Here is a 26,566-nt window from a genome sequence, read left to right as displayed (position 1 = left end):
TGGCGTTAGTAGTTTTAAGGAGTAGGAGTTGCTATACACATTCAGGGGAGTGCAAGGACGGGTGGTATTTGTGATCTTATGTGGTGGGCCGGTCTGGGCCAAAATGCCAGGTGCGATTTTTGGTCCCAGTCCGTCCCTGTCAGTCACTGTGGCTCAAGCAGAGAGGAGCTTTTCCAAACTAAAGTTGATCAAGTCATACCTGAGGTCACCATGTCCCAAGGATCACTGGCCTTGCCGTCATCAAAAGATCTGGAAGGCCAGAAAGGTCAGGTTTTAGTTGTAGTATGTGTTCTCTGTTCTTAGTGCTATAGTGTAATAATTAGATTCTCTTTAGTGTGTCTTCACATTTGTGTGATGAAGGATTTGTGCTATTTAGAATATTTCTATATTTTATTTGTATATTCTTAATATTTGATATTATTGTTGCTCTCTGCTCTTGTTAAATTTTCTATCATTGTATATATTTGGCACATTTATGTATATAGTGTATATTTATTTTAAGTTTTGATAACCTATACTGTCATATTTTGTGCAGAATTGTGTTCATTGTCTTTTGGCAATGTTGGAGGTGGAGATTGTGCACCTTAAAGGTCCCATGGCATGAAAATTTCACTTTATTAGGTTTTTTAACATTAATATGCATTCCCCCAGCCTGCCTATGGTCCCCAATTGGCTTGAAATGGTGATATGTGTAAACCGAGCCCTGAGTATCCTGCTCTGCCTTTGAGAAAATGAAAGCTCAGATGAGCCGATCTGCAATCTTGCTTGTTATGAGGTCATAACAAGCAAGGTTACCTCCCCTTTCTCTGCTTTGCCCGCCCAGAGAATTTGGCCAACCCATGGGAGAGAGACATCATGGCTTTCAAATGAGAAAAATGGCAGTTGGTCAAGGCCACACCCCCACCCTCCACCTTGCCCCGCCCTCTCTCCTCCTCAATAGCTAGAGACACAAAAATGGCACATCCTAAGGAAAGCTCATTGTGGGACTGGCTCTAGTGGCTGTAATTCTGCACCAAGGCTGAATTTCGGGAGACTTCAGATACAGTATTAGGGGACCACTGAGGTCTATATAAAAGCATCCAAAGAGCAGCATGTCATAGGACCTTTAAAAAATGTGTTCCCTATTGTAATTGCAATAGTTAAATAATAATAGTTGTAATAATATTTAAATTAAGTGTGTTTTTCAAATGCTCTAATGAAGGATTTGTGCAATTGAGAAATATAATTTTCTCAATGGGGGGGGGGGGGCTCGAAGGGGGTCTCGCCCTGGGTGTAATTCAACGTAGAACCGCCCCTGTTCATTTATATCACGGCTCTCTCTCTCGCGTTACATTTTATAGTGTACTCGAGTTAGTTACGAGCAAAAACAATGCAGACACAGCCGGTGAAGTGATCCTGACTGGTGCTAACGCCACCATGCTAATACACGCTAACTGCTAATGTAGGATCCATGACGCGTTATTATGGAACCCACGCAACTTCTAGGCAAGACCACACTACTATTGGCCAAGTCAATGCCTAACCCCAACCAATCGAGCTGCTTCATAGGGCGGGACTTGCTTTCAACTTACGTAGGATCCATAATAACGCATCCATGACATATGCCAGAAACCGCAAGTTTGACTTCCTCACAATGGAAATATGCAAATTAAAGGGGTGATAGAATGCAAAACTGATTTTACCTTGTCATAGTTGAATAATGACAGTTTAGTGGTTAACTAGGACATACATACAACCTCTAAATCCCATTGACACCTCTTTTCTCTGCAAATCTCACTATTTGAAACTGCCTCTGAAAACGGGCGAATCTCAACAAGCCCCATAGTTGACGTCAACTATTGCAGCTCCTCCTCATTTGGCTCTGGTCTCTATCTTTGTCACGCCCCAACATTTGCATAGGCTACACAACTGACCTGAGATCAGTTAGTCTTCTGAATCTAGGTCGTGCAGATCTCAGAAATTGTATACATTGTTCATATGCTATTTTACCATTAAATTCACTTCTGAGACTTTTTTATGCGAGAAATCAACTATGTAGAGGTCAAATATGGGCCATCGGCTGGCAACCCACAGCACTCTATACCCGCGCAAAGTCACTGTTTTGGGCTAATGGACTACGAAACGCCGCTGCTCTGACAGAGCTCCAGGGCCTCCAACTCCCCTCTTCCTGCTAGCTAAATGCCCGGTGTATGCGAGTGAAAGCGCGGTCAGCGAGCTTGTTACGCCAGCATTCTCTTACCACAGGTTCCAGTTACTCTTTTAATGTGTGTAATTATAATGTGTTGAGTTATTTAAACAAACGATTGGGGAAAGAAACGCCACTTGCCCGTGAGTCTCATTGATAGAGCCTGCGGCTGGATGGAGCTCTATCAATGAGAGCTAGCTAGCTAGCCTCCTCTTATAATTCCTCTGGAATTCACAAAAATTCATTAACTTGAAATCTGACACAGTTGTTAGCTTTATAAGACATTTAGTTAGATGTTGTATACGTGGCGTGACGAAATTCAAACTGTAAATATACTCGAATTACGCCAAAAAGGAAGCTAACTATCCGTGATTTGTAGCTAGGATTGAAGGGACAGTCACAGCTAACGAAACACCTAGTCTTCACAAATATTAATTAACTTGAAATCGGACACCGTTGTTAGGTTTATAAGACATTTAGTTAGATGTTGTGTAAGTGGCGTGACGAAATTCAACCTGTAAATATACTCGAATGAAGGCGAAAAGGAAGCTAACTATCCGTGATTTGTAGCTAGGATTGAAGGGACAGTCGCAGCTAACGAAACGCCTAGTCTTCACAAATATTAATTAACTTGAAATCGGACACCGTTGTTAGGTTTATAAGACGTTTAGTTAGATGTTGTGTAAGTGGCGTGACGAAATTCAAACTGTAATTAAAGCTGCGAGCAGCGATGGACGGGCCCTCGCGCCTCTGTGTGCGTCGGGGTTACCGGCGGACGCCGCTCCTTGCGACCGTGCATTCGCGCGGCACTCAGACGCAGCAAATCGTCACCAATGAAAAGGGAACTCCCCGCCGAGTTCAACGATACCTCACACAAGACTCTACGTCATATGGTTCATTAGCTGTGAAAAGGGGCGTGGCTAATGCATAGGGGGCGGGTCAAACCATCACCAATGAAGAAGGAAGTCTCTGCTGAGTTCAATGATACCTCACACAAGGGTATACCTTAAACGGTTCAAATGTTATGAAAGGGGGCGTGGCCTGAGTAAGTGGGCGTGGTCATATTATAGGGGGCAGCTCAGTATCACACGTAGACCACACATTCTAAGTTTCATGCAAATCGGATGATGTTTGTCATATAAGGCGCATTTCGGCTGGGGCGGGGGGCTTTATGACCAAAAGTCAATTTTGGCCTGTAGGTGCTCCTAGGCCATGGACCCTTGTCAATTCTTGAGAAATTTCGGGCAGATACGACAACGCGTTAACTCAAGTTATAACAACTTCTTTGTTCATCTCTAAACACTCAAAATGGCCCACCATACGGCCTGATCGAAAAGTTTTTCTTTAATAACTTTTCATCGTTAAGGTGTTGGGATGGTACAGACCAAGTTTGAAGTCCATCGGATGAAATCTCTAGGAGGAGTTCGTTAAAGTATAGCAGCTTGACTTTTAGGCCTACTTCCTGTTGCCACCAGGGGGCGCTATGACTTTAAGTAAATATCAGCCTTTATTTGTCCTCAGGGTTGGACTCTTATGAATCGTGAAAAGTTTCGAGGTAATCGGACAACGTACGCTCGAGTTACACCCACTTCCTGTTTCGGCGGCGAAACGCACAAAATGGCCGCCCCCGCCAAAAGTTTTTCTTTTAATAACTTTTCATCTTTAACATCTTAAGATGGCACAGACCGAGTTTGAAGTTGCTCGCATGAAATCTGTAGGAGGAGTTCGTTAAAGTACGACATGTGGAAATGGCCAAAATCGCACTAATTTCGAACTTTGAAATCAAACTGGCGGACTTCCTGTTGGGTTTAGGGTATGGCTGTAATGACGTTTTTTGTACATCTTGACATGTTACATATGTGTACCAAGTTTCGTGAGTCTACGTTAAACGCACTGCAGGGGCTCAATTTTCTTAACTTTCTAGGGGGCGCTAGCGAGCCATTTTTGTGCGCCTATTCCCGAAACCCTTAAAATACGTAAATTTTCACCAGACTTGATGCAACTGCCAAATTTGGTGAGTTTTTGAATATATTAAGCCCCTCAAAAAGCCAATTCATTTGACGGGAAAATAATAGAAGAAAGAAAGAAAGAAAGAAAGAAAGAAAGAAAGAAAGAAAGAAAGAATAATAATTAAAGCTGCAGGCAGCGATGACGGGCCCTCGCTTCTTGCATCGGGGGGTACTGGCAGATGCAACATCACGTGTAGTCCACACCTTGTAAGTTTCATGTAAATCGGAATAACTTTTGCCAAGATGCAACCTGTGGAAAACTCCCTGCTGGACTGAGACAACGTCACCTGTTGGACTCACATGCGCAACTTAGCCATTTCCTTTTGTAGTTCGCTGCAGACATGAGTACAGTTGCTCCTATAGTTGCACGTTACTTGTATAGCATTCTGTTGTGTTGCCGTGTGCGTTATTGAAAACGTAAGTGCACAATTTCATGTTGCATGTATCTTTGTTTGTGTAATTAACATGAAAGTATTTTTCTTTATTATAGTTCAGGATGCATGCTGGGAACTTACTGCAAATATATCATTCAGAAACAATAGTTAATACTTTGATTCATGGATGTATGTTAGTACAGTGTGGTACATTAGTTAATTACAATCCTGCTGATGATTAGTTCAGCTGCTGCACTCGCGATGTTGTTGCTGGTTTAATTGTTGAAGCGCATTGCACTGTGCCATTCGCGCCGCTGGTCTGTCACATGACTATTGTACCTGTATGTTGCTGTTATGTTCATTTGTGGTCTTAGAGCACCATCTAGTGGTCAATAGATGTAACTGCGTAATAACCTGTATTGTTTACTACATGGCATCGTGTAAATTTGCTAATTAATAAAAAAAAAATGAAAACAGCGCCATCTAAAGGCCGATTTTCACCATATTTGGCACACAGCCTCATTAGCACATGAGGAACAACTGCTCTAAGTTTTGCATCCATTGGAATAGCCGTTGGCAAGATACAACCGTTCCTGTTTCCACACCCACCTACAGGAAGTTGGTCCTCCGTAACTTGTGCATTGTGTTAGCTATCAATATTCTTTTGATAACTTGTTTTCATGAGGGTCCTCCGTGTCTACTTGCAAGTTTTCGTGCCGATCGGACTCACGTCCCAGGAGTAGTTAGACAAAGTAGGCTTCCCATATGTCAATATTTTGCTGATTATACAAAAATAAAAAAAACAGCACCATCTAATGGCCGATTGCCGCCAACTTTAGCACAGATGCTAAACCGGACATGAGGAACAACCTTACCAAGTTTCGGGGCAATCCGAATAACTGTTACCACGATAAAGCAACTTCCTGTTTAGAGAGGAAGTTCCTATAACTTGCGCATTTTTTCAACTATCAAAATTCTCTCGGATAACTTTTCGCCGAGGGTCAACAGATACTACCTGCAAAGATTCAAGAAGATTGAAATCACGGCCTAGGACAAGTTCGAAAGAATGTAAAACACCTGAAAAATGCATAATTAAAATGGCCGCCTTCGGTTGTGAGCTAATGAAGGTAAATGGGAAATATGTCTGCAATGATAAGAGCAATATGGGTATTAAGTCTGGTGAAGATCGGAGCAACTATGTCCAAGTTAAGGCCTTCCAGGCATTAGGGGCTTATGGAGCCCGGCTTACAGGTATGGCCCAAATCGTTGTACGTTCGCAAAGCTCCCAGGTGTTTATGTGGGTGCCAATTTTTGTGAGTTTTCGTATATATTGAGGCCGTCATAAATGTGCCCAAGTGCTAAATCCAATTAGGGGGCGCTATAGAGCAACCATACCACTCCCAAGCCTAAATGTGTATTCACATGAAAGAGTTTAATATTCTGCACATGACTGCAAAAGCGTGAGAGGTTTCGTGCATCCTAAAGTCCTCAAACATGTGTTTGGCAAAATGAAGATTTTTTCACGGAATACCAATATTTCAGAAATTTTTGAATTTTGTAATTTTTCTAAAAATAGTACGGTAGAGTTCAAGATGAGACCTATGTTCCCTAAAAAAGTTGGTATATTAACTTATTACTTTTGTCGTATTTAATGCGCACGCTTAGGGGCTTATGGAGCCCCCTGGCAACGCCCGAGCCCAATTACTACAGTACTTTGCAATTTTCACCAGTTGTGACATATTATCAAATTTTTGTGAGTTTTCGTGCATGCTAAGCCCCTCAAAAACGCGACGGAGGACTCGGAAAAATAATAATAATTAAAGCTGCAGGCAGCGATGACGGGCCCTCGCTTCTTGCATCGGGGGGTACTGGCAGACGCAACATCACGTGTAGTCCACACCTTGTAAGTTTCATGTAAATCGGAATAACTTTTGCCAAGATGCAACCTGTGGAAAACTCCCTGCTGGACTGAGACAACGTCACCTGTTGGACTCACGCATTTGCGCACATGCGCAACTTAGCCTTTTCCTTTTGTAGTTCGCTGCAGACATGAGTACAGTTGCTCCTATAGTTGCACGTTACTTGTATAGCATTCTGTTGTGTTGCCGTGTGCGTTATTGAAAACGTAAGTGCACAATTTCATGTTGCATGTATCTTTGTTTGTGTAATTAACATGAAAGTATTTTTCTTTATTATAGTTCAGGATGCATGCTTATGTCTACTGTAATGCTGGGAACTTACTGCAAATATATCATTCAGAAACAATAGTTAATACTTTGATTCATGGATGTATGTTAGTACAGTGTGGTACATTAGTTAATTACAATCCTGCTGATGATTAGTTCAGCTGCTGCACTCGCGAGGTTGTTGCTGGTTTAATTGTTGAAGCGCATTGCACTGTGCCATTCGCGCCGCTGGTCTGTCACATGACTATTGTACCGGAATGTTGCTGTTATGTTCATTTGTGGTCTTTGAGCACCATCTAGTGGTCAATAGATGTAACCTGCAATAACGTATGTATTGTTTACTACATGGCATCGTGTAAATTTGCTAATAATAAAAAAAAAATGAAAACAGCGCCATCTAAAGGCCGATTTTCACCATATTTGGCACACAGCCTCATTAGCACATGAGGAACAACTGCTCTAAGTTTTGCATCCATTGGAATAGCCGTTGGCAAGATACAACCGTTCCTGTTTCCACACCCACCTACAGGAAGTTGGTCCTCCGTAACTTGTGCATTGTGTTAGCTATCAATATTCTTTTGATAACTTGTTTTCATGAGGCGTCCTCGTGTCTACTTGCAAGTTTCGCGGCCGATCGGACTCACGTTCCCGGGAGTAGTTAGACAAAGTAGGCTTCCCATATGTCAATATTTTGCTGATTAATACAAAAATAAAAAAACAGCGCCATCTAATGGCCGATTGCCGCCAACTTTGGCACAGATGCTAAACCGGACATGCGGAACAACCTTACCAAGTTTCGAGGCAATCCGAATAATTGCTACCACGATAAAGCAACTTCCTGTTTAGAGAGGAAGTTCCTATAACTTGGCGATTTTTCAACTATCAAAATTCTCTGGATAACTTTTCGTCATGAGGGTCAACAGATACTACCTGCAAAGATTCAAGAAGATTGAAATCACGGCCTAGGACAAGTTCGAAGAATGTAAAACACCTGAAAAATGCATAATTAAAATGGCCGCCCTTCCGGTTGGCGGAGGCTAATGAAGGTAAAATGGAAATATGTCTGCAATGATTAGGGCAATATGGGTATTAAGTCAGGTGAAGATTGGAGCAACTATGTCCAAGTTAAGGCCTTCAAGGCATTAGGGGGCGCTATGGAGCCCGCTTACAGGTATGGCCCAAATCGCTGTACGGTCTCGTAAAGCTCCCAGGTGTTTGTGTGGGTGCCAATTTTTGCGAGTTTTCGTATATATTGAGGCCGTCATAAATTTGCCCAAGTGCTAAAACAAATTAGGGGGTGCTATAGAGCAACCGTACCACTCGCAATCCTAAATGTGTATTCAGATGAAAGAGTTTAATATTCTGCACATGGCTGCAAAAGTTTGAGAGGTTTCGTGCATCCTAAAGTCCTCAAACATGTGTTTGTAAAATGAAGATTTTTTCACGAATACCAATATTTCAGAAATTTTAGAATTTTGTAATTTTTTCTAAAAATAGCACGGTAGAGTTCAAGATGAAACCTATGTTCCCTAAAAAGTTGGTATATTAACTTATTACTTTTGTCGTAATTAATGCGCACGTTAGGGGGCGCTATGGAGCCCCCTGGCAACGCCCGAGCCCAATTACTACAATACTTTGCAATTTTCACCAGTTGTGACATATTGTCAAATTTTTGTGAGTTTTCGTGCATGCTAAGCCCCTCAAAAACGCGACGGAGGACTCGGAAAAATAATAATAATAATAATCTGACGAAAAACAATAGGTTCCTTCGCACTTTCAGTGCAAGGCACCGTTGGGGCCTTGCACTTTCGTGCTCGGGCCCTAATTAAAGCTGCAGGCAGCGATGACGGGCCCTCGCTTCTTGCATCGGGGGGTACTGGCAGACGCAACATCACGTGTAGTCCACACCTTGTAAGTTTCATGTAAATCGGAATAACTTTTGCCAAGATGCAACCTGTGGAAAACTCCCTGCTGGACTGAGACAACGTCACCTGTTGGACTCACGCATTTGCGCACATGCGCAACTTAGCCATTTCCTTTTGTAGTTCGCTGCAGACATGAGTACAGTTGCTCCTATAGTTGCACGTTACTTGTATAGCATTCTGTTGTGTTGCCGTGTGCGTTATTGAAAACGTAAGTGCACAATTTCATGTTGCATGTATCTTTGTTTGTGTAATTAACATGAAAGTATTTTTCTTTATTATAGTTCAGGATGCATGCTTATGTCTACTGTAATGCTGGGAACTTACTGCAAATATATCATTCAGAAACAATAGTTAATACTTTGATTCATGGATGTATGTTAGTACAGTGTGGTACATTAGTTAATTACAATCCTGCTGATGATTAGTTCAGCTGCTGCACTCGCGATGTTGTTGCTGGTTTAATTGTTGAAGTGCATTGCACTGTGCCATTCGCGCCGCTGGTCTGTCACATGACTATTGTACCTGTATGTTGCTGTTATGTTCATTTGTGGTCTTAGAGCACCATCTAGTGGTCAATAGATGTAACTGCGTAATAACCCTTATTGTTTACTACATGGCATCTTGTAAATTTGCTCATTAATTAAAAAAAAATGAAAACAGCGCCATCTAAAGGCCGATTGTCACCATATTTGGCACACAGCCTCATTAGCACATGAGGAACAACTGCTCTAAGTTTTGCATCCATTGGAATAGCCGTTGGCAAGATACAACCGTTCCTGTTTCCACACCCACCTACAGGAAGTTGGTCCTCCGTAACTTGTGCATTGTGTTAGCTATCAATATTCTTTTGATAACTTTTTTTCATGAGGGTCCTCCGTGTCTACTTGCAAGTTTTCGTGCCGATCGGACTCACGTCCCAGGAGTAGTTAGACAAAGTAGGCTTCCCATATGTCAATATTTTGCTGATTAATAAAAAATAAAAAAACAGCGCCATCTAATGGCCGATTGTCACCAACTTTGGCACAGATGCTAAACCGGACATGAGGAACAACCTTACCAAGTTTCGGGGCAATCCGAATAATTGTTACCACGATAAAGCAACTTCCTGTTTAGACAGGAAGTTCCTATAACTTGCGCATTTTTTCAACTATCAAAATTCTCTGGATAACTTGTCGTCATGAGGGTCAACAGATACTACCTGCAAAGATTCAAGAAGATTGAAATCACGGCCTAGGACAAGTTCGAAAGAATGTAAAACACCTGAAAAATGCATAATTAAAAATGGCCGCCTTCCGGTTGGGCGGAGCTAATGAAGGTAAATGGGAAATATGTCTGCAATGATAAGAGCAATATGGGTATTAAGTCTGGTGAAGATCGGAGCAACTATGTCCAAGTTAAGGCCTTCCAGGCATTAGGGGGCGCTATGGAGCCCGCTTACAGGTATGGCCCAAATCGCTGTACGCTCTTGCAAAGCTCACAGGTGTTTATGCGGGTGCCAATTTTTGTGAGTTTTCGTATATATTGAGGCCGTCATAAATGTGCCCAACTGCTAAATCCAATTAGGGGGCGCTATAGAGCAACCATACCACTCCCAAGCCTAAATGTGTATTCACATGAAAGAGTTTAATATTCTGCACATGGCTGCAAAAGTTTGAGAGGAGAAACTTTCAGTGAGACGGTGAGTGAGACAGTTAGAGTCCCGTATATTTAAAGTGTCTTTTTTTCATATGTAGATGACATAGCTCAGGGTAGATTAGTAGATTTAGTAAAAAAAAACAACAGAAAAAACAGACGGAGCAGGTTATATGGCTCACCGCCGCCGCACTCATGGTAACCAGAACTGTGAATAAATTGATTCCCGAATACAAAGTTATACAGCACTGGCCATTGGTTTATTTTTAGCCCAGAACACGTGCCGTCTCTCAGTCGTCACTACAGATATGACTACATTATTTTGACCATGTGTGAAAGTATGAATATTGTAGGGCTGTCCCGAATATCCTTTTTGGGGATTTAATGCTTCAATAGGAATTTACATTTAATACATTTTAAGCTTTCACATTGAGGGGGGGTCATGTAATGCAGTTGGGTGGCAGACAGAGCAGTGGCAGCTGCTGGTCTTTCAAAGAGGGGAAGCTCATTTTCGGCCTACATCATAAAAATTATCCATCTATTTATACCTAAATTCTGCCCTACGTTCCTTTTCAAGAAAATCCTCTGTGACCCTGTCGTACCAACTAGGCGTCTTTTCTAGTGACTTGACCAGTGTCCTCTCAATGGCCAGCAGAGCTAGGCTGCTTAAATGGCCTTGGCCCATTGTGTTACAGGTGTAGGACTTGAGCCGCTTTAAACAGGAGAAGCTCCTTTCTACACCTGCAGTTGTAGTTCCAATTGTTGCCACTAATGAGAACAGTTTGTAAAGCTGAGGCATTGCACTGTCCAACTCCATGTCTTTAAGGAACACCAAGTAATCACACAGCTTTCCCCTGTTACCCTGCAAGTCCTGAACTGAATACAGGACTTGAAGTTCAGACCTCCGTCTCCCTGAATCAAAGTGATGGCCATAACTTTTCAGGACACTTTAGAAGGCCTCCTTGTCTCATGTCATCAAATTTCCCTGTATTGACTAATTCCAAGAAGAGCATTTCTAAATTTGAAAAACGTTGAGGAATCTGCTCCAAGATGTTATTAAGGATGGCCATGTACAGATTTCTGTAGCGCTCTTGGGGATCCTGCAATTGGGTCAGACAGCGCTTTCTCATGGGCTCATCTCGTGGGTCTGATGTGAGATCTGCTGCTTTGGCATAAACAGCTTGGAAAGCCCCCTCTGGCCTCTTCTCTTTGACAAATGCAAGGAGAGACTCAATTCTTTTCTTGCTGTAAAGAAAATCCATAACCCTCTGCTGGACAATATCAAAGACCACATCAGTCTCAGAGAAGATTTGTTCATATGTGTACAACATGAACACAAACTCAAAATCCTCTAGTTTCAGCTGACAAAGCCTTTGGTACAATCCATTGTATCATCATCCATTGTCGTATCTGCAGTGATGTTATCCAATGTCTGCAGGAGGACATCATAATCTTTTGCCACAGTGCTCACTATACGTGATGTTAAATTCCATTGAGTAGGAGCGTTTCTGGGCAACCTTGAACAGCCTGCAGACTCCAGAAAAGACGTCCTCTTTGTGGATTTTGAAAAAAATATGGCAAACCCAGAGAGTGATGCAAAGAAATTCTGCACTCAGGCAAGCATTTAGCCCCTTTTAACAGCACCAGATTCAGTCTGTGTGCATAGCAATGCACAAACATTGCATTGCACAGCTATTGCTTTCACTTTGGCCTGCAGACCATTGAGAGCTGAAGCCATGACAGCAGCCCCATCATAGGTCTGTGTCACAAGCTTATCCTTAAAATTGTAGCCCTGCATGTTCTCATTTAATACATCAAAAACAGACTGAGCATCTCGCCCCTCAGAAACATCTAAAAATCCAATAAAGCATTCCTGAATTTCACCTGCACTATCCAAATAGCGAACAATGACAGAGAGTTGGGCACGGCAGGATCTCATCAGAAACGGTGGCTGCAAGAGCAGAGATCAAGTCATTTTGAACAGAGGACTTGAACTGTGTGGACAGGACAGAGTCATATTTAGCTAATGTTTCTGTGAACTCACTGTAATTCCCCTTGTTGGATGATTCACTACTGTCATCATGTCCCCTAAATGACAATATTGGGAGTAACGGCGTTTAAGTATAACGGCGTTATTTTTTCAGTAACGGAGTAATCTAATTAATTACTTTTCCCATCGTTGCAACGCCGTTATCGTTACTGAGAATGTAAAGTGGCTACAATTTGGTTGAATGAAGCGCAAGGTGACATCAGCTGCCTGGAGAGAGCAGGGGTGGGGATGATGACACCGTTGCATATGAGTGCACGCTCTAAACACAAGACAGCGGCGAGCCAGGGAAATTCAAAGGTAGCGATCTCGAACTGGAAGTACCGGCACTACTTCTCGCTCATTGAAATTAAAGGCAAGAATGTTTATGTAACATGCACGCTATGCCCAGGAAAAAAGACTTTATCCACGTCTGCCTCAAGCAACTCGAATCTTATGAAGCACCTCACATCAACACATGCTACACAACACTTGTTGCTGCTGCTAACCCAACCCCAAGCCCAAATGCAGCTAGCGTGAGCTCCAGCGAAGGCGATGGAGCCACTCTGTTAAAACAAGCAATGCGATTTTTCAGGTCAGCAACAGGTGACCAAGGCCAAGCTGAACACATCAATCAGTTAATATAAACATCTTTGACGTTAAAGATGTTATAGAACGTAATAGTGTTATAGAACATAAAAAATGTCACAGTTACTTTGAAGAGTAACTAATTACTTTTACAATGTGGTAACTGAGTTACTAACTCAATTACTTTTTGGGAGAAGTAATTTGTAACTGTAACTAATTACTTTTTTAGGGCTGATCTTAAGTGAACATAAAGGAAGAAGGATGTCCTAGGGACCTCAAAGCTTGCTCTCAGGTCTTCAAAACTTTAAACTGTAAAGGCAAGATCTTGCAGTCTTAGGGCCCTATTTTAACGATCTGAAACGCAAGTATCAAACGTGAAACGCAAGTAGCTGTGTGGGCGGATCTCGGGTGCTGTTGCTATTATGTCGGCGGGATAAATGACTCTTGCACCCGACGCAAATCTAAAATGGGTTGGTCTGAAGTAGCTAGGTGTGGTTTGGGCGTAATGTGCAATAAACCAATCAGAGCGTCGTCTCACATTCCCTTTAAGAGCAGGTGCGCTTGTTCCATGGCGGATTGCTATTATGACGGCGGATTTGCCTGGCGCACGCCAGCGGGAGCTGTCCGAGATGTGGCAAAGTAATAAATGCCCGTCTTGGCCGGGTGGCGATGTTGCTGCAGCCTCTCGGGCGCATCTCCTCAAGTCTAGAGAGGATTGCTGCAGCCATGGAGCGTGGGCCTCCAAACGCACCACCTGCACCTGTTGTGTCCCTTCCTCCTCCCCCCACTCCATCTCCGTCCACCCGCTCCACCAGGAGCGCATCGTGCATTGCCACTCCCGGACCAGAATCTGCCGTAGTGTCCAATCCCACCGTAGTTCAAGATCACGTCTCCTTAAGTCCTCTAATATTTCCTCATTTATGTCATCAACACATCCATGATTCATGGAAATGTTGTGTAAATCACAACAAGCCACAAAGCATGCTGCGACTTTTTGAGGACTGTATTGTAAAGTGCCTCCTGATCTATTCAAACACCTGAAGCGCATTTTCAGTAATATTTTTCTTTGTAATTATGTATGGTTTGCAAAAAGGAGATGAGAGAAGCAAAGCGTATGCGCGTTGTGCACACGCTACATTATGGCCAAGCATGCGCCCCTAAAATAGCATCTGAATAACGCGCTACTGACTTTAGACTAGCGCCACTGACTTTAGACTAGGTTTTTCCTGGTTAGTGGCGGAATTGTTTTCTGAAACTGCAAAATAGCATCAGGGAACATTTGCGCCTGAACACGCCTCCTCTTTTCGCTGAAACGCCCCGGGAGCGCAAATACATTCCCTAATTTACCGATGTGCGTCTGTGGAGGGAAAAGTCCGCTGTGCGTCGGGTGCAAAATAGGAATGATACATGCGTCGGTGTACAAAGTCAATTGCGCTGAGTGCAAGATAGGGCCCTTAGACTTCCAGTGAGGTTTTGCTCTATTTCTCTCCATGGGACTATAGATGAGGGGTCCATCCACACTCTGAGGCCCCGTAGCTGAAAGGCTCTGTGGTACACTTTAAGGTTGGGGAGGGCCAGGCCTCCCGTGTTTGTGGGTGAGTGTTTTAGCCTAGGTTGTTTATTATTCCAAATATACTGCCAAATAACGGTATCAAGTTTCTTTCAGAAATTTATTGATGGGGGTAAGGGGATCATTGTACTTAAGAAATTCACACAAGGAACTATGTTCATTTTAACAACCGCAATCCTGGACCGTATCGATGCCGGCAGCGCAGACCAATTGGCCAGATCCCTTTGAACACTACTTAGTATAGTTTCATCGTTGTCCTGGACAACTCGCTGTAGCAATGCGTGAATGGTGATACCCAAATATGTAATTTTGCTTTGGTTTGGTACTGTATCACTAATAGCTGATGTCACCTTTCTGTTGTTCAATAGAGGAAGATAAGATTTATTCCAATTGCTTTTATAGCCAAAGATTGAGCCAAATTCGTTAAAGATCTTAAGAATTTTTGGAACAGAGTCCTCAAGATCAGAGATGTACAGCAAAATATCATCTGCAAATAATGATATTAAGTTCTTATTGGATTTAATCTGGACATTAGATTGCAAATAGCATGGGAGATAGCAGGTATCCCTGTCGCGAGCCCCGTGCGATGGGAAATGGCTGAGAATGCAGACCATTTGTTGAGGCTATGGCCATGGGATTTGCATTTAAGGTACGCACCATGTCAATGAATTTGGCTCCCAAACCAAGCCTCCAGTGACAAAACTGTTGCCGTTGTTGGAAGGTTCTTGGCCTCTTCTATTACATTGAGTAATCTGCATATATTGTCTACAGCTTGACGCTTTGGTATAAACCCTGATTGGTTGGGGTGGACTAGCTTCTCAATGAAGCGTTCTAGGTGTAGTGCCAAGACTTTGGAATAAAGCTTAATATAAGTTCCAACAAAAAAAGCTTTCATCATATGTAGCCGGTGCGTATACTGAAACAAAGGCTATTTTCCTAATCCTTATCGTAGTACATATATATGATATCCTGCCTGATAGGTCTTTACTACTTTTGTCTATGGTGAGTGCGTATTTACGTGACAGCAACGCAATGGAGCCCTTGCTTTTGGTGTCGTCACTAGATGAAGCAGCAACTTCAAAATATTTATTTTGTTGACGATTTACATCTCTTTTACGTAAATGTGATTCTTTAATAAGCGACACGTCTATGTTTTTCCTTCTTAAATAGTCCAGGAATTTAGCTCGTTTGATTGTTCCGTTTAGCCCCCTGATGTTAACAGAAAGGATTGAAAGTTCAGCCATCTTCAGCCACGTATACATGTCTCGAGTACCCTACCGGAATTCACTGATAAATTTGTTACAAAGGGTGAGCTGTTAGATCTAAGCACAGTGTGATGAAAACCCAAAACAATTATTAAATCCCCTAGCCCTCCGAGACCGCAGATCCCTTTCCCTCTCTGTCAGATTCGTGGCCGCATTAAACGCAGCTCACACAAAAACTCCAGCTCAAAACTGCCTCTCCTGTCTAAAGTCACAGGTTAACTGAAACCAGTCTAATGCTTTCCTATGTTAAACATGAACAGTGTTACAACAAAACAACTTAAAACTAAGTCCCAACCATCTATTAAGTTCTGAAGTGTATGTATGAAAAACAAATCAGCCATGTAGGCATAGATTATAATAAATGCAGTCTAATCAAAAGCCCCCCAGCGACATACAGTACAGGCCAAAAGTTTGGACACACCTTCTCATTCAATGCGTTTCCTTTTTATTTTCATGACTATTTACATTGTAGATTCTCACTGAAGGCATCAAAACTATGAATGAACACATATGGAATTATGTACTTTACAAAAAAGTGTGAAATAACTGAAAATATCTTATATTTTAGATTCTTCAAAGTAGCCACCCTTTGCTTTTTTATTAATAAGGGAAAAATTCCACTAATTAACCCTGACAAAGCAAACCTGTGAAGTGAAAACCATTTCAGGTGACTACCTCATGAAGCTCATTGAGAGAACACCAAGGGTTTGCAGCGCTATCAAAAAAAGCAAAGGGTGGCTACTTTGAAGAATCTAAAATATAAGACATGTTTTCAGTTATTTCACACTTTTTTGTTAAGTACATAATTCCATATGTGTTCATTCATAGTTGTGATGCCTTCAGTGATAATCTACAATGTAAATAGTCATGAAAATAAAGAAACACATTGAATGAGAAGGTGTGTCCAAACTTTTGGCCTGTACTGTACATTATAGTTTCGACCATCTATTACGCTCTGAAATAGGCTGTGTTGGAAACAAACCATGCAAGAGTAGTAAATATAGTTAAAGTATAGAGTTTATCATGTTCATTCAGTCTAATCAAATATTTCTCCCCAGCTTGACTCCCAAACTAACCCACCACGTTCCAACCAGCTACCAATTTCTGGAGTAGGCTATGTAAAGTGAACAGTCCATGTCCATCATGTTTTCAGCCTCATCAAACATTCCTTTAAAGTCTTAAAAACTTACATGCAGTGTCCTTGAGTCAAACTTGCACAGTGTTCCAGATAAACTAATTCACAGTCGCCCACTCAGGCTCCCGCACCGGAGAAGAGGTCCCCACGCCGCCCTCGGGGCCCGATGACAGCTCCCATCCCGGTTGCGAAGCATCTCGCACGGGTGCCACGTCCCCCTACTCCATATCCAGATCCCGACAGGGCCTGTCCGCTTTCTCGGGTGTAGTGAATGTGAGCGTTCTCCCTCCGTGGTTTACTCTGAGTTGCGGGATAAAGTTTGGGATGCCTTTAGCATGCAGCTTGCGCTGCACTCCCATAAATTCCTGGCGCCGTCGTCTTGTCAAAGCGCTATAATCAGGCTTAAAGTGCAGCGTTGTGTTGGAATCACGAATCTTCCCCTGGATAATTGCCTGACGGTCCTGGTATCTCAGACACCTGAGAATCAGCGTGCGCGTCGTAGATTCTGTGTGCCCTGTCAATTTCGATGGTAGCCCTGTTCCGTGAGGAGGGGATCCATTTTGGCAACTGGTTTTGCAAAAATCCAACTGGGTAATCTTTTTCGCTGCCCTCTATCAGTCCAATGATGCGCACATTGTTTCTTCTCGATCTGTCCTCCAGTTCTGCTGTCCTTCTGCGCCTCGTCTAGTCGCTGTATTAGGTCTCTTACTGTAGTTCCCTGCCTCTCAAGCGTTGTCCTGATGTGTTGTAGCGAGGTGTCAATTTCTACTAGCGCTTCCTTCACTGCGATGCGGACCGCTGATTGAAGCCCACTTTGTTGCTTTTGGTCGTAGCCTGCTCCATGCGTAGGTCCGCGTTAGCATCAGAATCCCTGCTAGCCGTCGCCATGTTAGCAGAGTTGGCAGAGTTCTGTGCTCGATTAAACGGCAGCGAGGCCTGCTTTTTCGCGTGTTAAAAAATATGTATCAGTCCCAATGTGTAGCTAGTAGGTGGCTGTGATGAAGTAGTAGTAGTCCATATGGCCGTAGATGTGAGGAAAGAAACGTGAAAAATATAATTGGGTATTTCATCAACTAAGCCCAGGTAACCAGTGTTTTAGATCAGCTCAAATCAAAATGTTAAATATTCTCTTTACTCATATAAAAATGGTAAATGGATAGTAATTACATAGTTGTCCACAGTGGGACAACTTCACCTAACAAAACGTTTCACCTTTCTCTGGTCGATTTTTCCTCTCTTCTTTCTGTCTTTTCTCCTTTCTCTCCTTTTCTCTCCCTTCCTGTCCTGCTTCTCTTGCATGCCTAGAGCGCCTACCGTATGTTCACCACCAACACGTGTCTGAAGCATATGATCAGTAAGGTTCGTCGGGATGCTCACCACTTTGAGCGCTACCAGCACAACAGGGATCTGGTGGCCTTCCTCAACATGTTCGCCAACATACAGGTGGAGCTGCCGAGAGGCTGGGAGATGAAGCATGACCACACCGGCAAGGTGGGGACTGCATCACTAACAATCAGTGTGTCTCAAAGTTTTATATTCTATTAACCTAGGAAGGTTTTAGGGGTTTTGGATACAGTAGAATGTATTGTTTTCAGTTCAAGAGGTTGTAGACTTGTGCAAACACATGCTCAACATTTATTTTTGTTAATTATGTATTTATTTATTTATTTAGTTGGAAAAGCTTCTAAATATGATTGTGGGAAAAATACATTTTCTGCCACAAAATATGTTCACGGGCATGAAATATTATGCCATGTTCATTTTTGGGCTCGTAGTGTCATATTCCACAGAATGCATACTGTGCCACAATATTCCTAATATTACCATGTTATTATATTAACATGGTAATATCGTTACCATGTTAATTTGTATAAAGGGTATATTTTGTACATGTGCATTTAATGCCATACAATGCTGGAAGTAGAGTGGGCCAAAGCAGCTTGGAAGACATTCTCCAGAGCAGTGGGGAGTGGGGTGTGAGGATGGACAGTAAGACTCAATGGCAGCGGGTCAGCGGACACCAAATCCGCTGTTGGGCTCATTTTCTGTAATAAACGCAGCATTAAAGCACAGTGGAACCAGCAAGCCAGCCAATCAGCGAACAACTGGCTAGTTAGTTAAATCCACCATGCCCTCACACCACACCGGTCACAAACAAGCCAAACAAAGTTGTAATTTATCTGGGGATAGCACTGTGCTTTGTGTGGATGAAGTTGTTAAATTTGACTTACTTATTGGCTGGCTCTCTGTCTCATAACATTACTACTCCACTGCTCGTTTGGCCATTACTGCAAAACCTTACCTCCGCGACTTTCTGCAAGTCGATTAATGAGGAAGTTTATATGGAAGTTAGTCCGTTGCCTTGGTAACGCTACACATAAAAATGGCTCCTGCTCTGACCATTCTGCTATCTTGATTTAAATAGGAATGGCCTTTCTATACTTTTTATTTTTTATGGCCACAACACTTAAAGTCCCCCTCCTTCACTGTGATGTTTGAGCTTCCCTTTGCAGAATGATGTATGTGCAGAGTCGTTTGTACATTTGTCTGCTGGAATGGAAGTTTCTCTGAGCTCACCTTAAATCTCAGTTTAACAGCTGGGGCCTCATTTATAAAACTGCGTAGATTCTATTCTGAAAGATTTCGTTCGCAAAAAAGTCGGAATTTTCATACGCAAAAACAATAATCTGATTTACAACACATTGCGGCGCACGCCGGTACGCACTCTTCTCGTTATAAATACGGACGTGCGTTACCTTATGCGGTCCTGCACGAACCTCACGCTCCTCCCAAGGTCGTCCCATATTTGTCCTAATAAGGTCCATGTTAATCAATCAATGAATATTCCAGCCTTGAAAGGAGCCCTCGATCACCAATCACGAAACAGAAAAATGGGGAAAAACCCTGATTCAGTGGTTGTGAGATCAATGTGTTCCTAACAGAGGTAGAACATCGAAAACAAAATCCTGTTAGGAAGCCTTAACCCTAACCTATTTTTGTTACACGAACTTAATAATGTAATGTAACAGATTTAGCTCAATTACCAATGATACATACGTCATTATTTATGGTTCATATTTGCCATTTAGCCCTGTAAGATCACATTTATGATCATATGATCATTTTCGTTTTTTTGTGAAAAAACAAGGAAATTCAATTATTAAAAAGGTAAAAAAATAGAAACAAGATTTTGGATCATTATTGGTGCTTATTTCTTATAACTTAATCAAAACAGGTGAAAGTGCTTGAAATGTAACAATTTGGTAACTTTGTGTGGGAATAGCAGGTGCAGAAAGACAACATTCCGACACACAGACACCTACAATCAGACACGGCCACATAAACACACACACACACACACACACGCACGCACACACATCAAACAAACAACGCATTTCACGGAGACAGGCAGGGGAGAGCAGCGGAGGAAAAGCGCATCCTCCGCTGCTCTCCCCTGCCTCTCCCCCGTTGCTGGCAGCAACGGGCGCTGCGACCGGCTCTGGGTCGGCTTGGAAAGAATGGGATTTTTGGGTTCAGGAAAACAAAAACTGGGTTAGGTTCGGAAAACAGGGATACCATCGGAGTTCACCAAAACGCAGTCTACAAAACCTTGGGAGCATTACGCGCGATCACACTTGTGGTCAAAAGGTTGCGGAAAACTAGGAAAATTTTTACGCATGGAAATTCTTTATAAATTCCGACTATTGCGAGGAATATTGCGACGACAAATTTCACCCTGCTTCACTCAACATTTTCTTGCGTAACAGGTTTTATTAATGAGGCCCCTGGGGCCTTTCTCATTTCCCAAATGTTTACCTCTTCGACTCCTCAATAATAAATCCTTCGGCTGTGATCCGGAAATCATTCTCAGTGCGCCATGTTGAAGGATGTCCCAATTCCTAAATTGTACATCGAGGAGCGAGCATCGAGGAGCGAGCATCGAGGAGCGAGCATCGAGGAGCGAGCATCGAGGAGCGAGCATCGAGGAGCGAGCATCGAGGAGCGAGCATCGAGGAGGCTCCTCGGAGGAGTTATAATTGAGGATACACCGATGTATCCTCTGTGGACGTCATTTCACCCGTGGCATGTAAACCAAGAGGCATGACAGAGCGAGAAGAAGAGAGAGAGTGAGAGAAGGGGAGAGAGAGAGAGAGAGAGAGAGAGAGAGAGAGAGAGTGATTATAGTTATATCCGCAGCCCCATTGTTAGTCTACCGTTTACGGATCGGGCAGGTTGGATCATATAAAATAACATTCTGATTAATAATGGATGGGTAAAATAATACCCATTTGACCGGGAAAATATAATGAACGTTCTCTAAAATGTGAACTTAGCAGAGCTGCTGACGGACAGTTTGTAAGTGTGTCTGAGAGACGCTCAAGAAACAGCAGCTTAAATTTATTATGATTATTTCAGAAGCTAAAGGTCTAGTTCTGTTTCCTCTATAAAGTTTATAACTAGGCCTAGACTTAGTTGTGCTGCTTAAATGTCTGATGTTATCAGCTGCAGTGACTGCGCGCTTGGAAACGTTTACAAGCAGCCTCTCTAATCTTTAAAGTAAACCGTTATAGCGGAAAAATAGCCTACTCATAGACCTACATTAATACAATACATAATTTAAAAAAGCAACGGAGCCTACAGGGACTGTAGAGGGGCAGGGAAATGTACATGTGGGTCTCTAAATCTGAGAAAATAATTAATTCAGAAGGTGGAAGATTTTCAGTTTACAGGTGGATTCCAAGCTGATCCACGCATTAATAGTATAGGCTAATCTATCAGTTTGCGTGTGTTTTGTATGGATATAATATATTGTAGCCTATATATTTGTACTCTTTTCATTTCATAGATTACAGTACATTTGTAGTGTTTTACACTAAAATAGCCTATAAAGGCTATAGCCACATTGTGTATGTAGGCTATGCAAATTATAAATATGTGTGATGTGCAATAGGAAGTAGGAATGACTTATGAGACTTATCTCTTCTGAGGAGTCCAATATGTCCTAAGGCATATGTTGAAGTGGATCTGCTGGTGATTTTGGTTTTTGGAACAGTAGGAAATGTTGTCCCAAACTGTCTCCCAATTAATTACGTTCCCCACCGGGCTCAGCTCTCGCTCCCATTTCTTTACTATTGTCCAAGATTTATGCTAAACTGATGCAAGTATCCGTAGGAGAACTCCTACGGATACTTGCAACAGTTTAGCATAAATCCTGGACACCAATCCTCTCACAGGAAAATCAACAAGCCATTTAATGATTGGGTGGGTCTCAAGACTGTTTCCCCATGGTACTCCATAACATTTTAGGGATGACCTTAAGCGAAGATAAAGGAAAAAGGATGTCCTAGGGATCTCAAAGCTAGCTCTCAGGTCCTCAAAACTCATACTTTCCCCATTGAATAATTGGTCTAGAGTATAAATACAGTACAGGCCAAAAGTTTGGACACACCTTCTCATTCACTGCGTTTCCTTTCTTTTCATGACTATTTACATTGTAGATTCTCACTGAAGGCATCAAAACTATGAATGAACACATATGGAATTATGTACTTAACAAAAAAGTGTGAAATAACTGAAAACATGTCTTATATTCTAGTTTCTTCAAAGTAGCCACCATTTGCTCTGATTAATGCTTTGCACACTCTTGGCATTCTCTTGATGAGCTTCAAGAGGTAGTCACCTGAAATGGTTTTCCAACAGTCTTGAAGGATTCCCAGAGGTGCTTAGCACTTGTTGGCCCTTCTGCCTTCCCTTCTGCGGTCCAGCTCAACCCAAACCATCTCGATTGGGTTCAGGTCCGGTGACTGTGGAGGCCAGGTCATCTGGCGCAGCACTCCATCACTCTTCTTCTTGGTCAAATAGCCCTTACACAGCCTGGAGGTGTGTTTTGGGGTCATTGTCCTGTTAAAAATAAATGATGGTCCAACTAAACGCAAACCGGATGGGATGGCATGTCGCTGCAGGATGCTGTGGTAGCCATGCTGGTTCAGTATGCCTTCAATTTTGAATAAATCCCCAACAGTGCAAAGCACCCCCACACCATCACACCTCCACCTCCATGCTTCACGGTGGGAACCAGGCATGTAGAATCCATCCGTTCACCTTTTCTGCGTCGCACAAAGACACGGCGGTTGGAACCAAAGATCTCAAATTTGGACTCATCAGACCAAAGCACAGATTTCCACTGGTCTAATGTCCATTCCTTGTGTTTCTTGGCCCAAACAAATCTCTTCTGCTTGTTGCCTCTCCTTAGCAGTGGTCTCCTAGCAGCTACTTGACCATGAAGGCCTGATTCGCGCAGTCTCCTCTTAACAGTTGTTCTAGAGATGTGTCTGCTGCTAGAACTGTGTGGCATTCATCTGGTCTCTAATCTGAGCTGCTGTTAACTTGTGATTTCTGAGGCTGGTGACTCGGATGAACTTATCCTCAGCAGCAGAGGTGACTCTTGGTCTTCCTTTCCTGGAGCGGTCCTCATGTGAGACAGTTTTGTTGTAACGCTTGATGGCTTTTGCGACTGCACTTGGGGACACATTCAAAGTTTTCGCAATTTTCCGGACTGACTGACCTTCGTTAGTTAAAGTAATGATGGCCACTCGTTTCTCTTTACTTAGCTGATTGGTTCTTGCCATAATATGAATTCTTGCAGTTGTCCAATAGGGCTGTCGGCTGTGTATCAACCTGACTTCTGCACAACACAACTGATGGTCCCAACCCCATTAATAAGGTAAACAATTCCACTAATTAACCCTGACAAGGCACACCTGTGAAGTGAAAACCATTTCAGCTGACCACCTCATGAAGCTCATTGAGAGATCACCAAGGGTTTGCAGCGCTATCAAAAAAGCAAAGGGTGGCTATTTTGAGGAATCTAAAATATAAGACATGTTTTCAGTTATTTCACACTTTTTTGTTAAGTACATAATTCCATATGTGTTCATTCATAGTCTCGATGCCTTCAGTGATAATCTACAATGTAAATAGTCATGAAAATAAAGAAACACATTGAATGAAAAGGTGTGTCCAAACTTTTGGCCCGTACTGTACCTCTGTCACTCCACTGGTTACAAACAAAAGGTTTGTTACCAGACATTACGCAGCCCCCTGATGTTAACAGAAAGAATTGAAAGTTCAGCCATTTTCAAAATTTACACTTAAATATGTCTCAAATAGCCTACCGGAATTCACTGATAAATTTGTAGCAAAGGGTGAGCTGTTAGATCTAAGCACGTGTGGTGAAAACACAAAAAATAAAATAAATCCCTTGGCCCTCCGAGACCACAGACCCCTCTCTGTAGCATACGTGGCCGCATCAAACGCAGCTCGCACAAAAACCCAAGCTCAAAACCACCCCTCCTGTCTAAAGTCACAGGTTAACTGAAACAGGTCTAATGCTTTCCTATGTTAAACATGAACAATGTTTCAAAAAAACCTTGAAACTAAGTCCCAACAATCTATTAAGTTCTGAAATAAACTGTATGAAAAACAAATCAGCCATGTAGGAGTAGTAGACATAGATTATAAAATGCATTCTAATCAAATGCTCCTTATAACTTGGCTCCCAAGCTCATACATTATAATTTCGACCCGCTATTACGTTCTGAAATAGACTATGTGGGAAACAAACCATGTAAGAGTAGTAATATAGATTATAAGATAAGTGTTTATCATGTTCTTAGCCTGTGTAAAGTAAGCAGTCCATGTTCATCATGCTTTCAGCCTCATCAAACATCCCTACAAAGTCAGGTTGCTAAACTTACATGCAGTGTCCTCGGTTAAAATTGCACAGTTTTCCAGATTTGGCAATCCACAGTCGTCGGGTCCACTCACTCAACTTCCCGCACTGGAGGTCCCCACGCCGCCCTCCAGGCCCGATAACAGCTCCCGATCCGGTCGCAACGCGCCCAGCACGAGCGCCACGTCTCGCTCCTTCATCTCCAAATCTCGACAAAGCCTGTCCGCCTCCTCGGGTGCAGTCAATGTGAGCATTTACTCTCAAAGTTGCCGGATAAATAAGAAAATTTGGTATGCCTTTAGCATGCAGCTTATTCTGCACTCCTATAAATCCCTGGCGCTGTTGGACGGTGAAAGCGCTGTTTAAAGCGCAACGTTGCGTTGCAATCACAAATCGGACCTTCCTGTTGTACTTTCCTCGCCCCCTGAATAATTGCTTGGCGGTCCTGATATCTTAGATATAGCGTTGTTCCCCCCCTGCCGTAGATTCTGTGTGCCCTGTCAAGTTTGATGGTAGCCCTGTTCTGTAAGGATGGAATCCACTTTGGCAACTGTTTTTGCAAAAATCCAACTGGGTTGTCTTTCTCGCTGCCCTCTTTCAGCCCAATGACGCAGACGTTATTTCTTCTCGATCCGTCTTCCAGTTCAGCCAACTTAAACTCAAATTTCCTCTGGTCATCAATACAGGCTTTCACCGTGTTTCTCATCTTTCTGTTGTCCTTCTGCGCCTCGTCTAGTTGCTGTAATAAATCTCTTACTGTAGTTCCCTGCCAGCTCTGTCCTGATATCCTGAGGTGTCAATTTCTGCCAACGCTTCCTTCACCGTGATGCGTACCACTGATTGAAGCCTGCTTTGTTGTCTTTCCAGGACCCTGGCCATGTCCTCCTTCATACGTAGATCCACGTTACCATCAGAAACTTCGCTAGCCGTCGCCATGCTAGCATCGTTGGCAAAATTCTTTGCTCGGTTAAACGTCAGCGGGGTCTGCTTTTTTGCTCCTGCAGGCATTCCGCTAAGTTACCGTGGTGACAAATCAAAGGATTGGCGTCGAATAAAAAAGAATAGACCCGGTTTTCAATAAAAAATACGGAGATAGAGCAGAGAGCTCTAGCCTCGAGCAGTCATGCAGTTCGTCGGTCACGTGATCTCCGCTGCACGTCATATTTAATTGATGTCGCTACAAGGCAGAGATGTCTCGTGTTTGTTAAATGCCTGTTGCCTCGACGACTCTCTCTTCGAGTCTCTTCCTTGACTCCTCGGCTGAAATGTCCTGTGTGTGGGACTAAGACGCGAGGAGAGAATTTAAGGAGAGAAATCGTGGATGCACAAACTTGGGAACTAGCTCTGGATGTCAGTACCTGAGCCAGACGTTGTAAACATTCGGGTCCCAACCCAAACACAGGCATGCTCGAGATTGGTCCCATTTACGGCAGCTGTATGCAACATTTTTCAAGCCATTTGATAATAGAATGCCTAAAGATATGGACATCATTTTGGAAATGATGAATATCAGCTACATGAAAATCCATGCCATAATAATCTGGGCTGCTCTAATCTAAAGGAGTCCCAACATTGCCAAGTTAATGTGGTCTTACTCTGAATTAAATGGTAGGCCAGAAGAGCCATTACTCAATTATATTACATTTATTTAGGGAATGGCATAGTAGTAATAGTAGTAGTACCGTAGTAGTAGCATAGAACAACCCCCCATTACATTGTTAGGGCAGACCTAGATGGTGATATTTCCCCAGCAATATAAGTTTTGCTCCATTGATTTGCAATTCCAGTCAGTGAGACTAAGGGGAAATTACACAAAGTTGAAGTTATTTTAAAAAACTAAAAGATTCAGGGCTTTTGAGAAAACATTCAGGGCTGGAGCCCCAGAAGCCACCCTCCTGCTCCGCCCCTGCTGGAAATACCTGCAGGATCTATGACATTT

General features: G+C 42.7%; 1 protein-coding gene across 1 annotated transcript in view; it reads left to right on the top strand.

The window, feature by feature from the left end:
• The window catches only part of hecw2b (HECT, C2 and WW domain containing E3 ubiquitin protein ligase 2b), a 210,992-nt gene that overhangs the window by 107,596 nt on the left and 76,830 nt on the right, over positions 1-26,566 (top strand). Inside the window, exon 15 of the mRNA XM_039792539.1 lies at positions 18,201-18,386. Within this exon, the coding sequence (XP_039648473.1) occupies positions 18,201-18,386 (186 nt within the window). The remainder of the gene's footprint in view (positions 1-18,200; positions 18,387-26,566) is intronic.

This window comes from Perca fluviatilis, chromosome 24 (assembly GCF_010015445.1).
Source record: "Perca fluviatilis chromosome 24, GENO_Pfluv_1.0, whole genome shotgun sequence".
Taxonomy (NCBI): Eukaryota; Metazoa; Chordata; class Actinopteri; order Perciformes; family Percidae; genus Perca; species Perca fluviatilis.
This window is presented reverse-complemented; position numbering and strand designations above follow the sequence as displayed.